Genomic DNA, 20,899 nt, shown 5'->3' with positions numbered 1-20,899 from the left:
TGTTATTAATTCCTTTCTTTCCACGTTTGCCCCAGCTTTTGGGGGATCACAGAGGAATCAGCACCACAGCCTGAAGCTCCAGCCTGGAAAAAGGGGGTTCTGCAAAACACAAAGGGACAGAGCAGCCACTCCAGGGGATCTTGGGGCAGAGGGGGGAGGAGGAAACGAACACAAAGTCCCATCCTTGCATGTACAAACACAGAGGGATGGGATTAGGGAATCCTGTGGATTCAGGTGAAGCTGCCCTTACCCAGTGGGAAGTTTAGCTGAAAAGAACATATAACCCTCCCTCACTTCTCCCTGTAAGCTGGGCTAAAGCAGGGCCACGTGGTTTCTCTGTTTTGGAGATCTACAGTACAAAAAATGCTATAACAACAAAAAAACCCAAAATCAGAGAAAATGTTGAACTGCACATGACTTTCATAACTGAAAAGGAAGAGGTAGGGAATGAGTCCCTCAGAAATATTCATTTGCTGAGCATTGGCTGGTGACAGCTTTGAGGTGCCCTGGCTGAGGGGCAAGGCTGGCAGGGGCCACGAGGGCTGGGGAGATGTTAAGGACACGCTAAGAAGGATTTTGTGTTGTCCAGACCTCAAGAGATACAAACTCTCCCTGTTCCTGACCTTGGAAAAAATTGATTTGCCAACCTCTGGCTGTTTTTCTCTGTCTGGGTTGCAGCCTCTCCTGGCTAAAGTCTCTCTTCGTAGCTGTAATCAAGCCCCAACCATCCTGAGGTGCAATTCCATTTTCTGCTCCTCTCCTCCCATCAGCTGAACAGCTCAGGTGAAATATTTCACCCTTATTTCTTCAGGAGCACAATTAAACTGGGGAGTCTGGCTAGAATTGCAAATAGAGCTTGGAAATTATTGAACACCTGGAGCAATACCCTTAGACCCCCCATACTGAACATTTGTTCCAAAGTTACTCCCCTGGGAAGGCTGAGCTCCCCGTGCACACAGTGTTTGTGCACAAAGGCCAAGCCCAGGTGTGGAGCCACAGAATCACAGGATCATGGAATGGTTTGGGTTGGGAGGGACCTCAAAGTTCACCTCCCAGTGCAGGGACACCTTCCTGTGTGTTGTGACCTGCCCAACAGGGATCACCTTTCCTGCCCTCCCCTCTGAGCTCCGTTCATCCCTTGGGCAGTGCCAGGAGCATCGATCCCCCTGCACTGCCCTGGGAATGTGGCAGCAAAACAGGCCCAGGCTGTCGGTTTGGAGCCAGAAATTCCTTCTCGAAGCAGTGTCCAGGCTTGTGCTGGGATAAATCAGTGGTGTTCGGCCTGGAGTCAGGGATGGCTCCTTCCTCTGGATGAGGGAATGATGTGTCCCTGCCTGGAACAAGGAGCTGTCACAGCCTGCCCCTGAGTGGTGGCTCCTCAGGGCAGCAGAGCACATTCCCAGTGTGGGATGTGATGTGCAGGGGGGAAAACTGGGATGGTTTGTGAGGATCCGGGTGAACAGAGAGGGGCATCAAATGATCCAATCCCTTCTTAACCTCCCTGGTATTCAGGAACTTCCAAACTGGCTCTGCCTGTCTCATTCACCTCTGACAAAAAGCAAAGAGGGTTCTGAGGTGGTTTGGGGCTGGGTTTAAGTGTTAAACTCAATTTAACCTTCAGCAGAGCCTTTGCAGCAGTGAGACCCAGCCCAGTTCTTAGGGCCTGGCTGGCAGCTGGAGTGTCCCCTCTGAGGATGACACTTAGGATGACTTAGGATGTGACAAGGTTTTCACTCCCTCAGTATCTTTTTTCCCCCATCCTTTCCTCCCTGTGAGAGCACACCCATTAACTACGGTGCTGTGTCAGCACATTTTTTATTTCTTGCCTTTCAGTCTTGTTAAAAAGCTGTCAGGGATGATCCACAACTTACTCATCCCAGCCCAGGACTTGGTTTTGGAGCATTCAAGGATCTGCCTGTCTCCTCAGCGATGCTGAGTGAGGAGCTGCTTGCCAAGGGCTGCTGTAGCTGCTAAAAATGTACATGGTTCACAAAGAAAGAGGAGAAAGGGATGTGAAGTGGATCTATAAGAGGCCATTAAACAGGAAATGCTGGCTCAGGAAGTCCCCAGCCTGCAAAATGTTGGAAAATCAGAGGCTGCACAGCCATTCACAATCAGGTATTTTGGTAAAAATCAGATATTTTGCGGCCTAACTGCTGTTTATTCATCATTTCCCATTCGCTGTGAGGGAAGTGGTTAAATCCTGAGGAAAATCTGGGCACTGGCTATTGTTTGCACTGGAAAATGGCTGGTGGGGAAAACAGGGAGGAAAATTATACAACCAAGTGTCATCGTGGGGTTGCATCAGCTGCAGCTGCTGAGCTCAGGGTCAGGCTCCAGCAGCACAGAACTCCATGAAAATGGCCAGGTCGTGGCTCTCAGGTAGCTCTGACCAAGGACCCCTCAGTGAAATCAGTTTTTCCATGAAAACAGAGGGAAATCACAACTGAAGGCTGCCACCCACTGCCATCCCTTCACTTCAGGATGGATGGAGTTAGGCTTTCCTGTGGAGGAATGGTCCAGGGGATGCGTTCTCACTCCAAGCCTCACTGGGATGGATTATCCTGGGTGGATATTTAAGAGACCTCACAAGGCCCAGGGTGGGGAGATATAGAGGGGTCTGGCAGCACAGGAAGGTGGGCCAGGAACCCAACACAAGCCCATTAAGGTGGTCCTACTTTCTGCCAGAATTTGGTAGTACAGTTTTTACCTAAAACTAACAGGGAAAATTATATTATGAGAGCTTTGTTTATATCAGCTCTGGCTGATATAAAACACTAAAAAATTGTCTTTGTCTCAGTTCATGGTGACTTACAGGTCCTGCATCACCCCTGACTGAGGCAGTTTGGTTTGGGTTTTTAATTGATCATCTTTTCCAAAGGGATCCTCAAGCAGGCTCCACAGGGCTGCGCTTGCTCTCTCCCAGATCCTGGTTCAATCCATGTGGTCCTGAGGTTTGGGATGTGGTTCAAAGGGAGACACACCCAGATTGGTGTGGGAAGAGATTTCAGCTGGCACAGGGTGCCCAGAGAAGCTGTGGCTGGCCCTGGATCCCTGGAAGTGTCCAAGGCCAGGTTAGAGCAGCCTGGGACAGTGGAAGGTGTCACTTCCCATGGCAAGAGTGGCACTGGATGGGCTCTAAGCCCTTCCAACCCAAACCATTCCAGGATTCCATGGCTTTGCATGAAAATTCAGTGGTGCAGGAGCCAGCAGCCTGGTCCTTGGGGACATCCCATCCCCATGAACCCGGGCAGGGATCGGGCTGGGATGGTCCCTCACCCTTCTCCTGGTGACCATTTCCACCAGGACAGGCAACAAACCCCACTTCAGCACTGCCTGCATCAGCCTCTTGTGGGTCCCTCAGTGGTCACCCATCTGGGAATGCTCTCCTGGAATGCCTCCAAGACACGAATCCATGGAAAAGCCCCTGGACGCGGAGCTGGAGAGTGCTGACTCAGCAGGCAGTGCCAGTGCAGGGGCTGCCCTGAACCACGTGGCTCTGAAATAATTCACCGTGTGCCCCAGGCTGGGAGCTGTGTGGGGAGTGAACACCTTCCCAAAGCTGGCAGGGTGGGAAGGGAATGCCAGGAGGGATGGGAGGGAGAGCCTGCTGCATCCCACCCTTCACAGACATCAGAGAAACATCTGCTGGCTGAGAGCAAACTGCTCTTCCAGCAAAGTTTTCCATGAAAACTCTTACTTGGAAAAGGAATTCAAATGGGTTTTAGATCATTGCTTTTTTGCTTCCAAGCATGCTCTGGGAAAGGGAATAAATGCAAATTTTCCTGCATGGCAAAAGCTCCGTTTCAGAGGATTTGGAGCAAATCCTGCCCCTGGTCTCAGTCTCTCTTCCTGATTTTGTCCTGCATCCCCAATTTCTCCATCTCTCCCTTTCCCAGCCACAATTCAGGGATCTAAATGATACCATTTCCCATCCTTATTATTTCTGGCTGCTCAAGATGAGGAGTTATTCAAGGGAAAGAAATCCATATGTTGTTTGTTTCCATCAAACAGGGCCTCATCCACTTTTGGGACTGTAAGAGCTCATAAAATACTTTTATAGTTCAGCATCATAATATTTAAAATTATAATAAAATACTAAACCTCTTGTAAAAAATTAACATCCTAGAAATATTAGTGGGAAACATTAATTATTTACCATTGCATATAAATAATAAACTCCTATTTATGGCATTTTAATTGGAGAGGTTTCCATGGCTGCTTTAGGCACCCCTGAAGAAGCATCTATAATCCAATTTTTTATGGGAATTACAGTATCTCTGCCTGCTACATCCACAGAATTCTGGATTTTCCAGACCGTGTTCCCAAAAATCTAAGAGCTGTGGGACCCCATGAGCAGCTCTAGTGGTTTCCAGCATCTCCTGATCTCTGGAGCATCCCCACATCTCTGGAGCTCTGGCAGAGCTGGATTAATGGTTGGATTTGATGATCTCAGAGGGCTTTTCCCACCTGAATGATTCTGGGATTCTGGGAGAGGAGCAGCCACCCCTTTGGGTCTGGATGCTCGCCATGGCTGGGTTGCATCCTTTGCCACATCCCTCTTGTGCTGACAGCCCTAATTCCCTCCCCAAGGGGAATTCCAGCCCCCTGAGCAGAGCTGGGGACGTGGTAAAACCCAACCCCACAGGCTGAGTCCCAGCATCCCAATTCCTCTCCCAAAACCTGGGTGACACCTCTGGCTACCAACCTCTCCACCCTACAATCCACCAACTCTCTTTCCCACGCACCCCCAGGGCTTCCACCATGTTTTTCCAGCAAAGCAGGAGGGATTTGAGCAAATCCTGCCCCAAACCTGCAGCTCTGAGGGCGGGCGGGCGGCGGGTGCGGCGGGAGGCCCCGGGATTAGGCTGCAGCGGGGATTAGTTGGGTCAGCAATTAAACATTGGCGCTCACGCTGCCGGCAAGAACCCGGCTCAAGGACAAACCCGGTGCCTCCTTAAGGGCTGCAGCCACTCCAGAATGCTGCATCCCTCAGCTGGAGCGTTCCTGGGATCACAAACAAGGCGGCTGTGGCACGGCTGGCTAAATTTAGAGGCACCGGGGTTGCCGTCACGCCGCCTGTCCCGCTGGAATCGCTCCGTGCGTTGCTTTTATGGGATTTATTTTTTATTTTCTCCTCGGGGAAGGCTATGACTAAGAGAAATCCACAGTTGGAGGGATAGCAGAAGATGGAGGCCCTGGTCCAACTGCAGAAGGAGAATAAAGTCGCGAGTTTGCAGACCTGAGGGTCTGCCCAAAATATTCCTCACCCTCCTCCTCCTCCTCTTTTTCCCTCTCCTCCTCCTCGTCCTCTCCCTGGCAGTATCCAAAACAGGACCATGGCAATGACAGGCACAAATCCAGCAGCCAGACAGGGAATATGGGCTGGATTCCAGCCGTGGGGATGCCGGGGAGGGGGGGATAAACACCTACCTGGAGCCGTGGGGAGCAGGAGGCTCCGCCGGCCGCCCCGGCCCCGCCGTCCCCTCCCGGAGCGCCCGCCTGGGGCCGCCTCAGCAGCGCCGAAGCCGAGGCAGCGATGTCTGCATTTACCTACGGATTTTAGCTCTTTTTTGGCCCGAAGTAGGATTTTTAAAGCTCTGTGCTTGCCTCGGCATAACAGAGCGCGGGGGGGGTTGAAGGTCAGCTTCCCGGTGGATTGGCAGGGAAAGGCTGGGATCAGCATTGGATGGCAGCGTTCGTGTGCTGACATCTCCACCAATCCCCCTCCTGCAGGAGGTCCAGCTCCGGCCACAGAGAACCTACACTTATTATTTTAGCCTGAAAATCCCCTTCTTTCCATTCGATATGCCCGCAGAGCTCCCAGACAGCCCTAGAAGCACGAGCCGCTATTTTGGGGTGCAAGAAGAGGAGTCCGTGTCCCTACCGGGGACCGCGGAGCCGGCGCAGCCCGGGGTTATCCAACACTCCATGCTCAGGTGTACATTCCCAAATCCCAGCAGCTCGCCTTCCCTGCCCGGCCGAGCAGTTCCTGGTGCAATCCCTTCCCTCAGCCCTATTACATAACCGGCTGGAAAGCAGGGAATTCGCTTTATCCCGGGATGCGAGCGTGCCTTCCCCAATTACTCAGCACAAACGGGCCGTAAACAACATCCCCAAATTCACTCGCGCTCCCTCTCGCCGCCTTTCCACGGGCTCCGGGAAGCTTTTCCTTACCTTGCTGCTCGGCGCCGTGCATCCTGCGGCTGCCGGGGGCTGCGGGGAGCGCTGCCGAGCGCGGCCGTGTCCCGCACGCCGCTTCTCCGCCCGGCATCGGCGGCGGGGCCGGCTCCCGGCCCGGCTGGGGCGCTGCTGCCGCCGCTGCCTGGGAACTGCGTGCCGCTCCCGGGTTATTTTTGGGATTACAGAGACTCAGGGAAGGATGGGGATGGAGGCAGACATATCACATCGTCTAAAATGTGGCCTGGAGTGGGATCTGGAGTCTGCAGCGCAAACCTCAGCAGGGTGGTTTTTTTTTAATTTCCCTCGAGTTTTTTTCTTTCCCTTGATTTTCTTTCTTTCCCTTGTTTTGTTTTTTTCCTTTCCCTTGTTTGTTTTTTTATTCTTTCCCTTGTTTGGTTTTTTTCTTTCCCTTTCCTTGATTTTTTTTCTCCTGGAGAATGCTAAATGCTGCTGGATGAACTCAGCAGGGATATGACATGTCCAAGCTTTTGCAGCCCCGGGAATGGGGCTGATCCAGGCACACCTGGGGCACTTCCCTGGGTACCAGGCAGACAAGCACTTAGTGATGCTGTAAACACATAATTGGAATCATGGAATCATTTAGGCTGGAAAAGCCCTCTCACATCATCCAGTCCAGCCATGCCCAGCACTGCCAAGGCCGCCACTGCCCCATGTCCCCAAGTGCCACATCCACAGGGCTTTGAAACCCCTTCAGGGATGGGGACTCACCCTACCCTGGGCAGCTGTGCCAGGGCTGGACCGCCCTTTCCAGGAAGGAATTTTCCCCAATATCCAATCTAAACCTCTCCTGGTGCAACCTGAGGCCGTTTCCCTTTCCTTGCCGTTCCAGCACGGGCTGAGGTCAGGCTGTAGGATGGGGACGTGTCCCCTGTGCCCTCCCAGCTCCCCCGACAGCTCTGGGGGGAATCCAAGGCTTTGATCTCAGCTGGATTTTGGCTCATATTCCTCTGCTTTTTGACCTCCCAACTTTTGTTTTCAGGCTGAGTTAATTTTCTAGCTTGCGTAGGTATTTTTCCTCCTTGGATTTCTCTGCCGCTGCCCTCGGAGCTGCCCGCAGGCAACACATCCCTGCTCCGCCTCCGGATTGTCATGACCCTAAACCGCGACATCCCCCCCCCACCAGCTGGGGCTCTCCCACCTCCCAGGCAGCAGCTTCCCTGCTTATCACCCCGTTTTCCCACTCTCTTAATCATTCCTGAGGCTCTGCTCACTCCAAACAGGGAGTGCCCGGAGCTGCTGTTCGGGAGTGAAAGCGAAAAGCAGACTGGTGGCACTGGGAAGAGGCACTGCAGCTCCGGGGAGTTTAATTCCCAATTCCAGCCACACGAGATGGATTACCCGGGGTACAAGACACAGCCAGAGCCTCCCTGTCCTAATGCTCCCCGGGGCTTTTACCAGGGAGAAGTTAGAAAGGAAATTTAAACCACTTTATGTGCGATGGGAGGGGGGTGGAATGAGATGGGCTGTCCCAGCCCAAACCACTCCGGGATTCTGGGATTCTGTGATAAGGGTGGGAGGGCAGGAGCAAATGGATTAATCCAAACTGGCTTTTTAACCAATATTTTGGATTATCTCAAGTAAAGGACCCAAAGAGCTGCATTGTGTCCAAGCCCAAAACCCGAGGGGTTTTCCATGTTCAAGCAGGGATGCTCTGATTCCTCTTTTTCCCCTCTCCTCCTCCTCCTCAGCTCCTACAAAGAAACTCCAGGTCAACACTGCCCCGCTGCCTTGGCAAGGTGGAACTCACACAGACTGCCAGGGATCAGCAGGAGAAAAAATCTTTATTTACATCTTGAGAGCAGTAACACAGCTGCAGCGATTCACCGGGAGGAAACTCCGGGAAAAAACTCCGGGAAGAAAACTCAGCGTGACATTCCAGGGCGGAGAGCCTCCCCCCTCCACACAGTATCTTGGGTCAGTACAAAATTGCTGTGGCTTTAGAAAAGGTTTGGGATTCACAGTAAAATACCAAAGGGGAGCACGGCAGGGGGACAGCGAGGGACAGGGCCCCATCCCTGCTGGAATTTGGTCTCGGCAAATGCAACGAGTCTGGTAGAAAAATCCATCCTGAGGGCTGGATGCATGCACAGCCACGGGATTGTACATCTAATATAGGGCTCAAAGCCTGGAAAAGGCATCTGCAGACCCTGTCCTGCCTCCGGGCTGCATGGAAATCTCTCTTCAGGAGGAATTTTGCAGGAGGGAAGGACGGGACATGAGGACAGGGCAAGGCAAAGCAAGGAGCAGCCCCTCTGCCTGGCATTCAGGTGCTCTTATAGCCTAAAAAAACCCCAAAATCTCCTCCCCTCCTGCCCCAAGCTGTTCCAAGCAGCACAAAGGTTTTGGCTATTTGTGGATTTGTGTCTAAAATCAGCCCAGACCTTCATCCCAGGGTCGTGGGAAAATCCCAAATCTTTCTGAAATAGGATTTCACTGCTGGCTGGAAGATTTGCAGCCTCCCAGCACGGGGGCATGGAAAGGCCTCGTGGGGCAGCAGTGAGACCTGGCAATCCCTTTGCTCCCTCCTGGAAAATTCCCACTCAGAGCGGTGTGGGAGCACTCTGGCTTCTCCCTCAGCAGGGGAGGAGCAGGTGGGATGTGGGCAGTGATCCTGCTCTGGCTCCATTTGGGAGAGCACCTGGATGAAGCAAACGTTGGGGGATCCTTGGTCAGCACGAGGGTGCTCAGCTGGGATAAATAAAAAAACCCAGGCAGGTGCCAAAGTTTCGCACATGGAAAAAATCCCTAAAAATTACGGTCATTCCCCTTTCCCTGCTGTGGGCCCCTCTCCAAGCACAAATAAACCCCGGGACATCCAGCAGCAGGAAGGTGCCAGGCTGCTCTGATGAATCCGAGGTGCCAGGCAGTGCCAGGTTCCTGCCCTCCCGTTAGCCCCCCTGGCAGAAGCAGCATTCCCTGCGGATCCAGCAGCTCCATGCACAATTCCCAAAAGGCAATCCTAAAATCCAGCACTTCTTGTTCTTGTTTTTAAACCTTTACAAATATGCATCCTGCTTTTATTTTTCCTTAAATATATAGTTTATAAAATAAGGCAACTTGAGGAGACGAGGAGAACGTCCCCATTGCTCGGATACTGCATCCTACAAAAAGAGGGTGACAGCACTTCCAGTTGAGAAAAGCCTGGCCCCAACACAATCCAAGGATGCTGTAAATCATGGGAAAACACCTGGGCATGTCCCTGAGTGCATCCCAAGGAAGGAAAGATCTCTGGGATTTCATGGGGAGGGAGTCACTTTGCTAGGGAACACAGCAGGAGCAGCTGAAGGCACCCCTGGCCAGGGGACCTCGGGGACAAAGGCAGCACAGAAGATGGAACGAGCTGATTGCTCCCCAAAACTGAAGCACACATGGAGATAAATCTTTGGGAGAAACTCTTAGGACATCGCTATCTTGTCATATTAAAAGCTATAAACCAGGAAAGCACAAAGGAGTGCAACTCATCCCCAGCACAGATCCTGCTCATCCTCACAGCATTCCATAAAAACCTGTACAGCAGCTTTTTAACAGGGAATTCAGCTCTCCCTATGGAAGGAGTACAAGGGAGTGTTTCACCCCCAATGTTTTCCCTCTCTCACGTGCATTAACACTGGGAATGTGATTCTCACGTCTCTCAGCTTTGTGGTACACACATTTCCCATGTTGCTCCCAAAATTCCCGCTGGGCTAAGTGTTGCTTTCTAGAGCTTTATTCCTCTGAGAAATCCATTTAATAGAAAATAATTTATAGAAAAAACCCTCAGCCTAGAGAGTCCTCAGCAGTAAACGGTCCTGTGGAGCAACAGGATGGCACATGTAGGCTCAGACAGGGATTGGGGGCTGGAAAGGGATGGCAAGGACACCATGGCAAAGCTGTGTAAACCTGGAATGACCATTGCCCTGGTCAGCATCACCAATCTGGGATGGACCACAGGCAGGAAAACTCCATAGCCCCAAAAGAGGGAAAAAGCCCCTTATTCCAGCAGGCTTGACCTTCTAAACAAAGATCTGCTCCTGGCTCTAACTGGTATCCACCAATATCACCCAGTTCGTCATCACCGAACCCCAGCACAGCCCTGGCACTGTGCTGGGAACCAAATCCACGATGGAATGAAATCCTGGTCCTTGGCACGAGCTGCTTAGTGCTCCTCCTCCGAGAGAATGGGTGGGATCTTGCTGGACAGCAGGGTGTACACGTAGGGCCAGATCTTGTTGGTCTCTGTGCCAGAGAAGGAGTGGAGGATGCCCCTGCTCCTGGAAAAAAGGTGGGAGAAGTCAGGACCAGCCCATCCCGAGGACAGTGGTGTCCACAGGCAGCTTGGATGGGGCTTGGAGCAGCCTGGGGTAGTGGAAGGTGTCCCTGCCCATGGCAGGGGGTGGAATGGGATGGGATTTAAGGTCACTTCCAAGCCAAACCATTCCAGGAGTCTGTGATCCTCCCCTTTCCCTGCAAGGGCAATTTTGGCCCCCCATGTGCTTAAAAACACTCCCGGGCTTCTACGCCCTTTGAGCAGGGGATTTGCCACCCTACAGCAATCCACCATTCCCAAACTGGCCAGGGGACAACAGCCCCACAGTGCAGGGAACAACAGCCCCACAGTGCAGGGACAACAGCCCCATGGTCCAGGGGACAACAGCCCCACAGTGCAGGGAACAACAGCCCCACAGTGCAGGGACAACAGCCCCATGGTCCAGGGGACAACAGCCCCACAGTGCAGGAGACAACAGCCCCATGGTCCAGGGGACAACAGCCCCACAGTGCAGGGAACAACAGCCCCACAGTGCAGGGAACAACAGCCCCATGGTCCAGGGGACAACAGCCCCACAGTGCAGGAGACAACGGTCCCATGGTGCAGGGACAACAGCCCCACAGTGCAGGGAACAACAGCCCCACAGTGCAGGGACAACAGCCCCATGGTCCAGGGGACAACAGCCCCACAGTGCAGGAGACAACGGTCCCATGGTCCAGGGGACAACAGCCCCACAGTGCAGGGAACAACAGCCCCACAAGGGGAACAAGCCCTGGAACCCCGCTGTGCTCCCAGCAGACCCATCTGAGCCAGTGCCGGGGTCTCTCCCTTCTCCTGCTCTCTTGCCAATCTCCCCATGCTTCAACCAAACCCCTCGGGGCCCTGGATGGATTTTTCATGGCATGGACCACCCTGGATCTGGGACAAAATACCCCTCCCATTTGTGGAGCCCAGCAAAACAAACAGGAGCTGGGAATTTCTTTGGATCAGCCTCAGGCCTCCAGGGGAGGCCCCGTCCAGGGCCAGAGCTTGGCCCCTAAGATCTGCCAGGGGCCGTGCCAGGGCTCTTTGGGATGTTGGGGTGTGAGCACGGGACAAGCAGCCCTGGTGCCCGTTCTGACAGCCCTGCTGAGGTTTCTCCCCGTGCCCAGCTCACTTGTACAGCTCTATCACTGGCTTGGCAGCGTCTTTGTACTTCCTGAGCCGCGCAGCCACAGCCTCGGGCCTGTCGTCCTCGCGCTGCACCAGCGGCTCTCCCGTCAGGTCATCGACGCCCTGAGGGGACACAAAGCCACACAGGGACATCACCGACCCCATCGCCCACCCTGCAGCTGCCAAGTGCCTTGCCCTGCGTGCAGAAATCCCGTTTTCCTGGTGAACATTTAGCACAGTTCCTTATGGTGCTCAGAGCTTCTACCCAGGGTCGCTCCCCCGATGCCTCCTCAGGATTCCAGCTCCTGCGGAGAGCGGCTTCTCCCAGCTTTTCCTTCTGTGGATGGCTCCCAGGTGGCTCCAGGGGCTCTTACCTGGGTGTGGGGAGGGTTGAAGTCCATGTTGTAGACCCTGCCACTGGCTGGGTGCACCCAGCGGGCGCTCAGGCGATCCTTCAGCGTCTCGAAGGGGATGTTCAGGCTGATCACCAGGTCCAGCTCACAGATCCCATCCAGAGCCTTGGCTTGTCCCAGAGTCCGAGGGAAACCTGGGCAGGCAGCAGAACAGAAATTGGACTGAGAGGCTGGAAAGCAGCAAGGATGGAGCCAGACTCATCCGTCAGGCAGCTCCAGAGCTGCAGTCCCAGCCCCGCTGCGGCACAAGTGGCGTGAAAGGCAGACTCCACCATATGGCTCCGAGAAAAAATAGCTCCCACAGCACCAGCTCCCGAAATGTGACACCCAGGGCTCAGGTTTGCCTCAAAGAGGTGGCTGCTGTCCCTGCACGGGGGCTGGGGGCATGCAGGAGGACACAGGCAGCAGCAGAACAGGGATAAATGCTGGAATGACAAGGGAAAACGTGAAGGGAACAGAGTGCTGAGCACAGATTGGGGACAAGCTGCTGGTTTGTGTGGAGGGCATCAAGGATACTGCAGTAAAATGGTCCTGTGCTCCTTGGAAAAGCCAGTGAGCAGCTGGAGCAGAGAACCACAGATCCCAGATCGTTTGGATTGGAAGGGACCTTAAAGACCTCAATAGAGCCCACAAGAAAGATGGAGAGAGACCTTATACAAGAACCTGGAGGGACAGGACACAGGGAATGGCTTCCCACTGCCAGAGGGCAGGGCTGGATGGGAGATTGGGAAGGAATTGTTCCCTGGGAGGGTGGGCAGGCCCTGGCACAGGGTGCCCAGAGCAGCTGTGGCTGCCCCTGGATCCCTGGCAGTGCTCAAGGCCAGGTTGGACATTGGGGCTGGGAGCAGCCTGGGACAGTGGGAGGTGTCCCTGCCCATGGCAGGGGTGGCACCGGAGGAGTTTTAGGGTCCCTCCCAACCCAAGCCACTCTGGGATTCTTTGATCCCCGTTCCAGCCCTGCTGCCATGGCCAGGCACCCCAGGCTGTGCTGTTTGCTCTCAGCATCTCCCTCCTCCCCCTCCAGCTCAGGTGGCTTTTGGGCTGGGATGGAGGAGCTGCTTCACACACGCACAGAGGTGGTGGAAGGTTTTTCTTGGCGTGTCCCCAGCCCTGCTGTGCTTCATGGAACACCCACCTCCTCTCCCTACCCTTCCCTTTCCTGGCCACGTGCTCAGCTGGACATGCACACGCTGAGGGCTCCGGGAAGATGTCCCTGCCTCTCCTCCCACCTCCAGCGATAGCACCTCCTGGCTTTTCTCTCTCCTGGGACTGCCAAACCATTGGGAGCAAAGGAACGTTCCCAAGGGGGCTGGGATTTCCCCTCTGGACTCACCGTCGAGCAGCCAGTGCTGCTCCCGCCGCTTCTCCAGCTCCGCCATCATCACGCGCGTGATGACGTGGTCGGGCACCAGGAGGCCTCTCTCGAGGTACTGCTTTGCCAGGACTCCAGCTTCTGCTCAAGGCAAGAGAGAAAAACCCAAAAGCAATAGATGAGAAAAAAAGAAATCATGACATTTCCACTGAAAAAATATCACTCCCCCTCAAGTTCTGCCTGGCCTTCCAGGAGGAGATTTCTGGCAGCATCGCTCTGCTGGTGATGGAAAGGCCACACGGTCCTTTTGGGGCTGGAGGAATGGGAATTCTTGAGATACCTGAGAGCAGGAACATGCTGGAGCTCAGCCAAGCCCTCAGCTGGTGGAGAGAGAAGAACTGGATGTGCTCCTTTGGTTCGGGAGCTCTTTGGTTCAGGAGATGGCTCCAATGTGGTCACAGGTGACCCTGGCACAGGTAAGGACTGTCCCAAACACACTGAGCCTGCTTCCCATCCCCAGGCTTAAAGATTGCAGAGTCTCCACTTAAGAAAAGCTCAGATAAGAAAATTATTCCCAAGATCAAATCCTTAAGAATATAACTGTGGTAAGTGCACATTCCTGGGCTCCTGCCTGGCTCTCCCACATCCCTCAGCTGCTTCTGGAAGCTGGAGAGGGGCTTTGCACCAGGGATGGAAGGACAGGACACAGGGAACTGCTTCCCACTGCCCAGGGCAGGGATGGATGGGAGATTGGGAAGGAATTCCTCCCTGTGAGGGTGGGCAGGCCCTGGCACAGGGTGCCCAGAGCAGCTGTGGCTGCCCCTGGATCCCTGGCAGTGCCCAAGGCCAGGCTGGACATTGGGGCTGGGAGCAGCCTGGGATAGTGGAAGGTGTCCCTGCCCATGGCAGGGGTGGAATGGGCTGAGCTTTAAGGTCCTTTCCCACCTAAACCATTCCATGACTGGAAGTTTGCTGTGATTTTCTTTCAGCCCCTCAGAAACACAAAGAAACCATTTGGAAAATGCAAATATTCTTTGTCCCTGTGTGTGACAAGTCCTGCTCCTGCCCCAAGGAGAGCTCCAGCCCCTTTCCTCTGGGAGCAGGACCCCATGGACACCTCCTCTGCTGTCTTCCCATAGCAGCTGCAGTAGCACTTGTCACCAGAAATGAACAATTTCGTGATCTAATTTTTGCACCGTTTCTGGTGAGGAGAGCACATTTCAGCCCTCTCCAAGCGTGAGTCCTCTCTAAAAATAATCCCCAGGATCCTGCATTTGGAGGAGGCTCCGGCTCTCCAGGCTGCAGCGAGATGTCAGAGCGGGCAGCACGTGCACCTGGCTGGGGATGCATTCCTCAGCTGCAGGAGGGGTTTTTGCAAGATACACAATTCTTGGAGAGCGTTCATCTGATGATCTAAGGGGAAACCAGCCTGAACAGATCCTCCTGGGATCTGTTGTGGGGATGGGGCCTGCCTGGGAAACCGGGCAGGTGGGGCTCCCAGACAAGCCACATTCCCAGGTTTAATCCAGAATCCAAAGAATCTGCTTGGAAAAGGCACAGATTTTTCCCCACTGTGTGTGACGAGTCCTTCTCCCGGCACCAGAAGAGAGGTCCAGCCTCCTTCTGCTTGGACCAGGGCCAGGAGTACAGAATGTTGGGATCCAGCATCCAACCTGCCTGGGAGCGGGGCAGCGCTGACTCACGGCCCGCGGGGCTGAGTCACCGCAGGCACCGGGACCGCATCCCGCTGCCTCCGATCCTGGCAGGAATTCCAGCTGGCCCCGCGGGGAGCGAGCAGAAAACACCTTTTCTCAATGACAAGTTCTCTGTCACTGCCCAGACGTCACCAGCGGCGCTGCCGGCAGCATTCCTGCCGGGGAAAGCGAAGGACACGGATGGAAAAAACACCCTGTGGATTATGCAACCGGCACGGAGCCCTCGAGGGCATCGACGCTATAAAAACATGCTTTTTGTATTTTTTGGTATTTATTCACATGGCCTGCACGGTGCCAGAGGCTCCCAGGGAATGAGCTCGCTGGCAGGGCTGGGCTGCTCCTGGGAACGGCCGGAGGCCGCGGAGCCGGGAGCTGCTGGGCAAGGTCCAGCTGTCACCTGAGGAGGGATGGACATCCCAGGAGCTGGGACCTGCCACAGAAGGTCCGGCTGTCACCCCGAGGAGGGATGGACATCCCAGGAGCTGGGACCTGCCACAGAAGGTCCAGCTGTCACCCCGAGGAGGGATGGGCGTCCCAGGGACCAGGAGCTGCTGGGCAAGGTCTGGCTGTCGCCTGAGGAGGGATGGACATCCCAGGAGTCTGGAGCTGCCACACAAGGTCTGGCTGTCACCCCAAGGAGGGTTGGACATCCCAGGAGCTGGGAGCTGTCACGGAAGGTCCAGCTGTCACCTGAGGACAGATGGCCATCCCAGGGACCAGCTGTGGCTCAGCAGGGCTGCTGGAGCCTGGCCTGGAGCTGCAAGCCAGAAATACCCCGAGCCTCAGTTGGGGCTGGGAACACAGTCTGGGAACAGGGCAGAGCCCCACAGCCCCTCAGCCCAGAGGCTGCAGCTTTCCCACGCCCCCCCAGGACAGATGGACATCTCTCCTCTGCTCCACCACGGACAATTCCTGCTGCTCCTCTGTCTCCTCTGTGTGTGGGGGACACAGCAGCTTGGGGCCATGGAATGCAGCACCACAGGAGGCCACACACCAGCACGGTGCTGGCTGCTCCCAGACAGCTCCTGGAGCTTCTCCCTCCTCCAAAGCACTGCCACATCACCTCTCTCCAAGGAAGAATGGGCATGGATTTACAGGAAGCACCTGCAAAGCTCTCCAGAGCCCCAGCAGCCAGGATGTGCTGGAGAGCATCATCCCAACCTCCCAGAAACCTTGGGGTTTCTTCCAGGCAGCTTTAACTCCAAATTTCACATTTGCTATCCCCTTCCCAGCCCCCAGCCCAGCCTGCCCCAGGTAAGACCCCCCTGGTGCAGCTCTCCCTGGCCTCATTCCAAAGGGGAGCACGGTTTGGGGAGTCCCTCCACGAGGAGCTGGGGCTCACCCTAAAACACTAAACCCCCACTGCTGTGGCTGGGTCACAGAGGGGGTGCAGGCTTTACTCTGCAGTTACTCCAGGTAGCAAAGCACTCTTCAGCGTGCTGAGCTCAAACACAGCCTTTTGACTCCTGCTTTAATCCCATTAATCTGATGACCGTGGGTTTAATCTGCCCTGTAACTCACGGGACTTCCAGCTCCCCAGCTTCCCCCACACGACCCTGATCTGTCCCTCCTTATCACAGCAGCACAGATCCAGCCCCGAGGGACGTGTCCCAGCCCCGAGGCCACCCAGCAGCCACCCAGGGCCAGGCAGGACAGGCTGGAGGAGAGGCTGTTCCCAAACACAGAGCCTGCACCACAACCCCAGACTTTCTCCCTATCCTAAACCTTTTCCAGGATTTTTTTTCCCTATTATTTAGGCTACAGCAACATGGTCTGGAGCTAATGGAGAGGAGAAACCCTGGCAGCGAACAGGGCACCAGTGCACCACCACATTTAGGCCACAACAGATGTCACCCCAGTTTTGGGACCTTTTTCCTGACATGGATGCTGCCTCCGGAGCCCTCTCTCCCACCCTGCCCTCAGCATCAGGACATCATTTTGAGGGGTTGGAGCCTGATGTGGCCCCAAATTCAGGCTTGCTGGATGGACAGTGGGGTCTGTCAGCAGGGACTGGGAGAGATCCCTGTGGTCAGAACACTGCTCCCACACACATGGATATGGCAGGGAAATGGAAATGTTGGCAAGCTGCATCTCTGGGCTCAGCTTTGGCCACCAACCAGGCCAGTGTGGACAGCAAAGACCACAATCCATGGGAAAGGTGGGGAGAAGGAGCGTGGGGCTGGGCTGTGCACAGCCCACATCCCCCTGGGAATTTTGGTTTGTGTGTACTTTGGTGGATGCTCACAAAGGAAATCCATCACGAGGAGGGGACTGGAGCTGCTTCTGGCTCCAGCAGAGCACCTGAAAGGGAGCAGTGGGACAGACACAAGACCCACAGACCCTCAGCCAAGGCCAAGAGAAGCAATTCAGTTGTTTTGCAAATGAACTGCAGAGTGCCAATAAGACCCTGGGATGCTGCCAACACCAGAGACAACCACCTGGGTTCTGGGGCAAGTGCTGGCCAAGGAAATGGCTCACCACCCTCCAGCACCCCTGCCTGGCACCAAAAACACGGCCTGTAACTTTTCCAAGATGTTACAAAGGCCTTTTCCCACAGCAGAGCAGCCACTTGCTGAGAGACACTAATTAGGAGACACATGGCTGGGGGCGGGTGTACTTTGGGGCTGCTGGAGCACAACTCGAAGCCCTTCAGCAGCAGCCATGCATTCAGCTGCTTCACCTGCCTCAGAAGTGACTCTTTGTTCCCTGAGACTGCCAACACCAGCTCCAGCAGTGGGCCTGGAACGCTCTCCATGCTGGGAGCTCAGCCTCCCTCCAGCAGCTGGAACCCTCCATGCCCCCGATCCCAAACCCTCAGCCACGGCCACTTCATGCCTGGCAGTGGCCAGCAGGAAAATCCCTGGAGCACTGACACATCGGGCCAAGATCCCTATAAAAACACCGGACTCACAGTTGCCTTTGGGATGATGAGTCTGTAATGACTCTGTTGGTTCTGCAGAGCCCCAGCTCCCCTAAAGCGCAAAGCCGGTGACGCAGCTGATAAACTTGGGAAGAGGAGCCACTTCCACCTCGTTTCCCTCAGAGCTGGCACACGGCAGCACAGTCATGTAACAGCTTGTCCAAAGCAAACAGCAAAAAAAATAAATAAATAAAACCAAATAACTGGAGCTCACTGAGAGCTGTAAGCAGAGGCTGAGTCAAAGGTGGGACCCGAATGCCACGCCAGATGAACCAAACCACGGCTGGTTTCCTTCTGACTAATTTTCCCTGCATTTCTCCCTGTTGTTTCCATGTGAATGTACCCAAGACACCTTCAGCTAACTCTTCTTGCTCCTCCAGTGTCCCCAGAGGAGCTCTATGGCAAGAGCATGCTCTGAGATGTGAAGTTCAGGACAGCCAGTGGTTCAGAGCTTGGCTGTGGAAGTTGCCGGGTGGGCACAGTCTCCCTGTGCTGCCCCTCTCCACACGCTGCACCTCTGCTCGCTTTTCAGCACAGCTTTTTGTTCTCCAGCCAATGCCCTCATTGGGATTTTCCAAATTTTGAGCCTCCCTCCGAAGGAAATATTATTGTCCTTTTTATTTACAAAAGGAAATATGGATATTTTTACACGAGTGACCAGCACAGGGCTGTGTGCAACGCCCTTGTTGGACTGTGCACCTCTCCAAAACTTTACCCTCCCTATTTTTCCTTCCTGTATTTGCCATCCTTCTAGAATAGAAATCACTTCTAAATCCTCTCTTGTTTTGCATCGACGCCGTTTCACCGTTCCCCTGCCCGGTGAGTCAGCTTCCCCCCCGGGTCGGTCTTTCACACATTAGCAGAGGAGAGAAGGAAGTGTCGGGAAAAGAAATACGCTGGGATTGCCCAATCCTGCGGAGCTGGGGCTCAGCACGGCTGCTCCCGAGCCTCGCCTGGACCAGGAGCCCCTCACAAGCCAAGGGACACAGGCACAGCTCATCCCAGCTCCTTTGGATTTGGATGTCGGACACGGGACAGGCGGCACTGCCCTGCCTGGGAGCTGCCAGCCCTAAAACCCGGGTCTCCAGGGGTGGCTGTGCGAGGTGGGTGCTGACACCCATCTCCTGCAAGTCCCCGCTCCTGGTACCCGGCCAGAGCAGCCGGTGACACGCACCGATATTCCCGGCAGGTTTTCCCCGTGGACAAATGCCCTTTCCCAATGCATCCCTCCCGCCGCGGTGTCGCGCGGGCACCAGCATTCCAGCCATCTGCCATCCATTCCCGGACACCACCTGAGGCAGGATGGAGTTATTAATAACTGCACGCGCCCCGAGTCCCGGGGCACCGCCGGCCCTTCACCATCGCTGCGCGGCCAGGTGGGCTTTTCACACCGCGCTCCCCGGAGCCGTAATCACCCGGCACAGACAAAACTATCGCACACCCGTAGCACCCCACGGCATCAGACCCCGCTTTTCCCGAGCGGCTCCGTGAGCTCCGGCTGGAGGGAGCAGGCGATGAATGAGCCGTGCCAAATCCACGGAAAGAAAACAACCTGTGGTGTACCCGCGGTGGAGATGGATCCCCATCCATCCCCGTCTCCATCCCACCCTCATCTCCATCCCCACCCCTACCCGGTGCTCATCCCCAGCCCGTCCCAGCGCTGCCCCGCCGGAGGTGCGCGGGCAGGGACCCCCCGCTCCCGGTGCCGACGGGGCGGCCCCGCGGGCACTCACCGCCGCCGCCGCCGAGGCTCTCCCGCAGGAACTGCCCGCTGGAGAGGTGCTGGAGCCCGAAGCTGCGGGCGATCCTCTCGCACACCGTGCCCTTGCCCGAGCCGGGGGGGCCGAGCACCACGGCGCGCAGCAGCTTGGAGGCCATGGCCGGCTGCCGGCGCCGGAGCGCTGCGGGGCAGGACACGCGTCAGCCGCCCCGGCCGCGCTCCCCCCGCACCGCCCGGACACATCAGCAGGGCGGGGGGACCCCGCGGCCGCTCCCCCCGCCCGCCCCCTCGGGCCGCGGCACCCTGGGATTTGTAGTCCCGGAGCCGCCCGCCCATCCCCCGGCCCGACGGGGCCCCCGCGGTCCCGCACATGCCGGTCCGGCACATCCCGGTTCGGGCCATCCCGCTCCGGCACATCCCGGCTCGGCGCATCCCGGCCCGGAGCATCCCGGCTCGCCGGAGCCGCGCTGCCCATGGAAGCGGCTCCCGGGGCACGTCCCGCACGCCCGTCACGGCCGTGCCCGCTGGGAGACGGGGGGGACCCACGGGGGACCGCGACCACCGCGGCTGCAGCCTGCGGGTACAACCTGTGGATGCCCCGCCTGCGAACAGCCGGAAAACAGCTGTGGGCGTGCAACCTGTGGATGCACAGCTGGAAAACTACAGCCCGGGGAGCTACAACCTGTGGCTGCACAGGCGGCGCGCACACACAGCCTGGAGATGGTGCACAGCCTGTGAACAGGCTGGGAGAGCAGCGTGCAAGAGCAGCCTGTCCCCGTACAGCCTGGCACCGCACAGCCTGGCACACACAGCCTGGCACACACAGCCTGTCACACACAGCCTGGCACACACAGCCTGGCACACGCAGCCTGTCACACGCAGCCCGCCGTGCCCAGGGGCTGCTCAGCGCTGGTGACACCGTGGGGGTGCCCGTGTCACTCCGTCTGTGTGACTGCGTGTGTGTGGCTCTGTGTGTGTCATTCCTTGCGTGTGCGCGTGTGTCACTCGCTGTGTGTGTCCGTGTCACTCGCTGTGTGTCTGTGTGTGACTCCCTCTGCGTGTGCGGCTGCATGTGTGTCGTTCCCTGTGTGCGCGTTGTCACTCCGTGCGTGTGTCACTGTGTGCGTGTCACTCCCGGCGCTGTCCCGGCGGGCGCTGCCCTGTGTCCGTGCACGACCGTGCCTGTGCACACGCGTGTCATACGCGTGGCCGCCGCT

At 56.0% G+C, this 20,899-nt stretch overlaps 2 protein-coding genes across 4 annotated transcripts in view; both read right to left on the bottom strand.

Moving 5' to 3' along the window:
• The window catches only part of DNAJC6 (DnaJ heat shock protein family (Hsp40) member C6), a 41,305-nt gene extending 34,964 nt beyond the window's left edge, over positions 1-6,341 (bottom strand). Inside the window, exon 1 of one of the 3 annotated variants that reach the window (XM_069023633.1) lies at positions 6,178-6,341. In XM_069023633.1, the coding sequence (XP_068879734.1) occupies positions 6,178-6,274 (97 nt within the window). In that variant the 5' untranslated portion in view covers positions 6,275-6,341. Of the gene's footprint in view, positions 1-5,433; positions 5,491-6,177 lie in introns of those variants that run through there. The other 2 variants (XM_069023634.1, XM_069023636.1) reach the window with 2 other exon arrangements.
• A 1,625-nt stretch (positions 6,342-7,966) lies between these two features.
• Positions 7,967-19,900, bottom strand: AK4 (adenylate kinase 4). Its single transcript, XM_069023631.1, has 5 exons — positions 19,696-19,900; positions 13,349-13,468; positions 11,977-12,149; positions 11,607-11,725; positions 7,967-10,454 (listed from the first exon to the last, which is right to left on the bottom strand). Exons 1-5 carry the CDS (start codon positions 19,838-19,840, stop codon positions 10,340-10,342), a joined length of 672 nt encoding a protein of 223 aa, XP_068879732.1. The 5' UTR covers positions 19,841-19,900; the 3' UTR covers positions 7,967-10,339.
• Between the last annotated feature and the right edge of the window lie 999 nt (positions 19,901-20,899).

Source organism: Aphelocoma coerulescens, chromosome 8 (assembly GCF_041296385.1).
Source record: "Aphelocoma coerulescens isolate FSJ_1873_10779 chromosome 8, UR_Acoe_1.0, whole genome shotgun sequence".
In the NCBI taxonomy this organism is placed as follows: Eukaryota; Metazoa; Chordata; class Aves; order Passeriformes; family Corvidae; genus Aphelocoma; species Aphelocoma coerulescens.
This window is presented reverse-complemented; position numbering and strand designations above follow the sequence as displayed.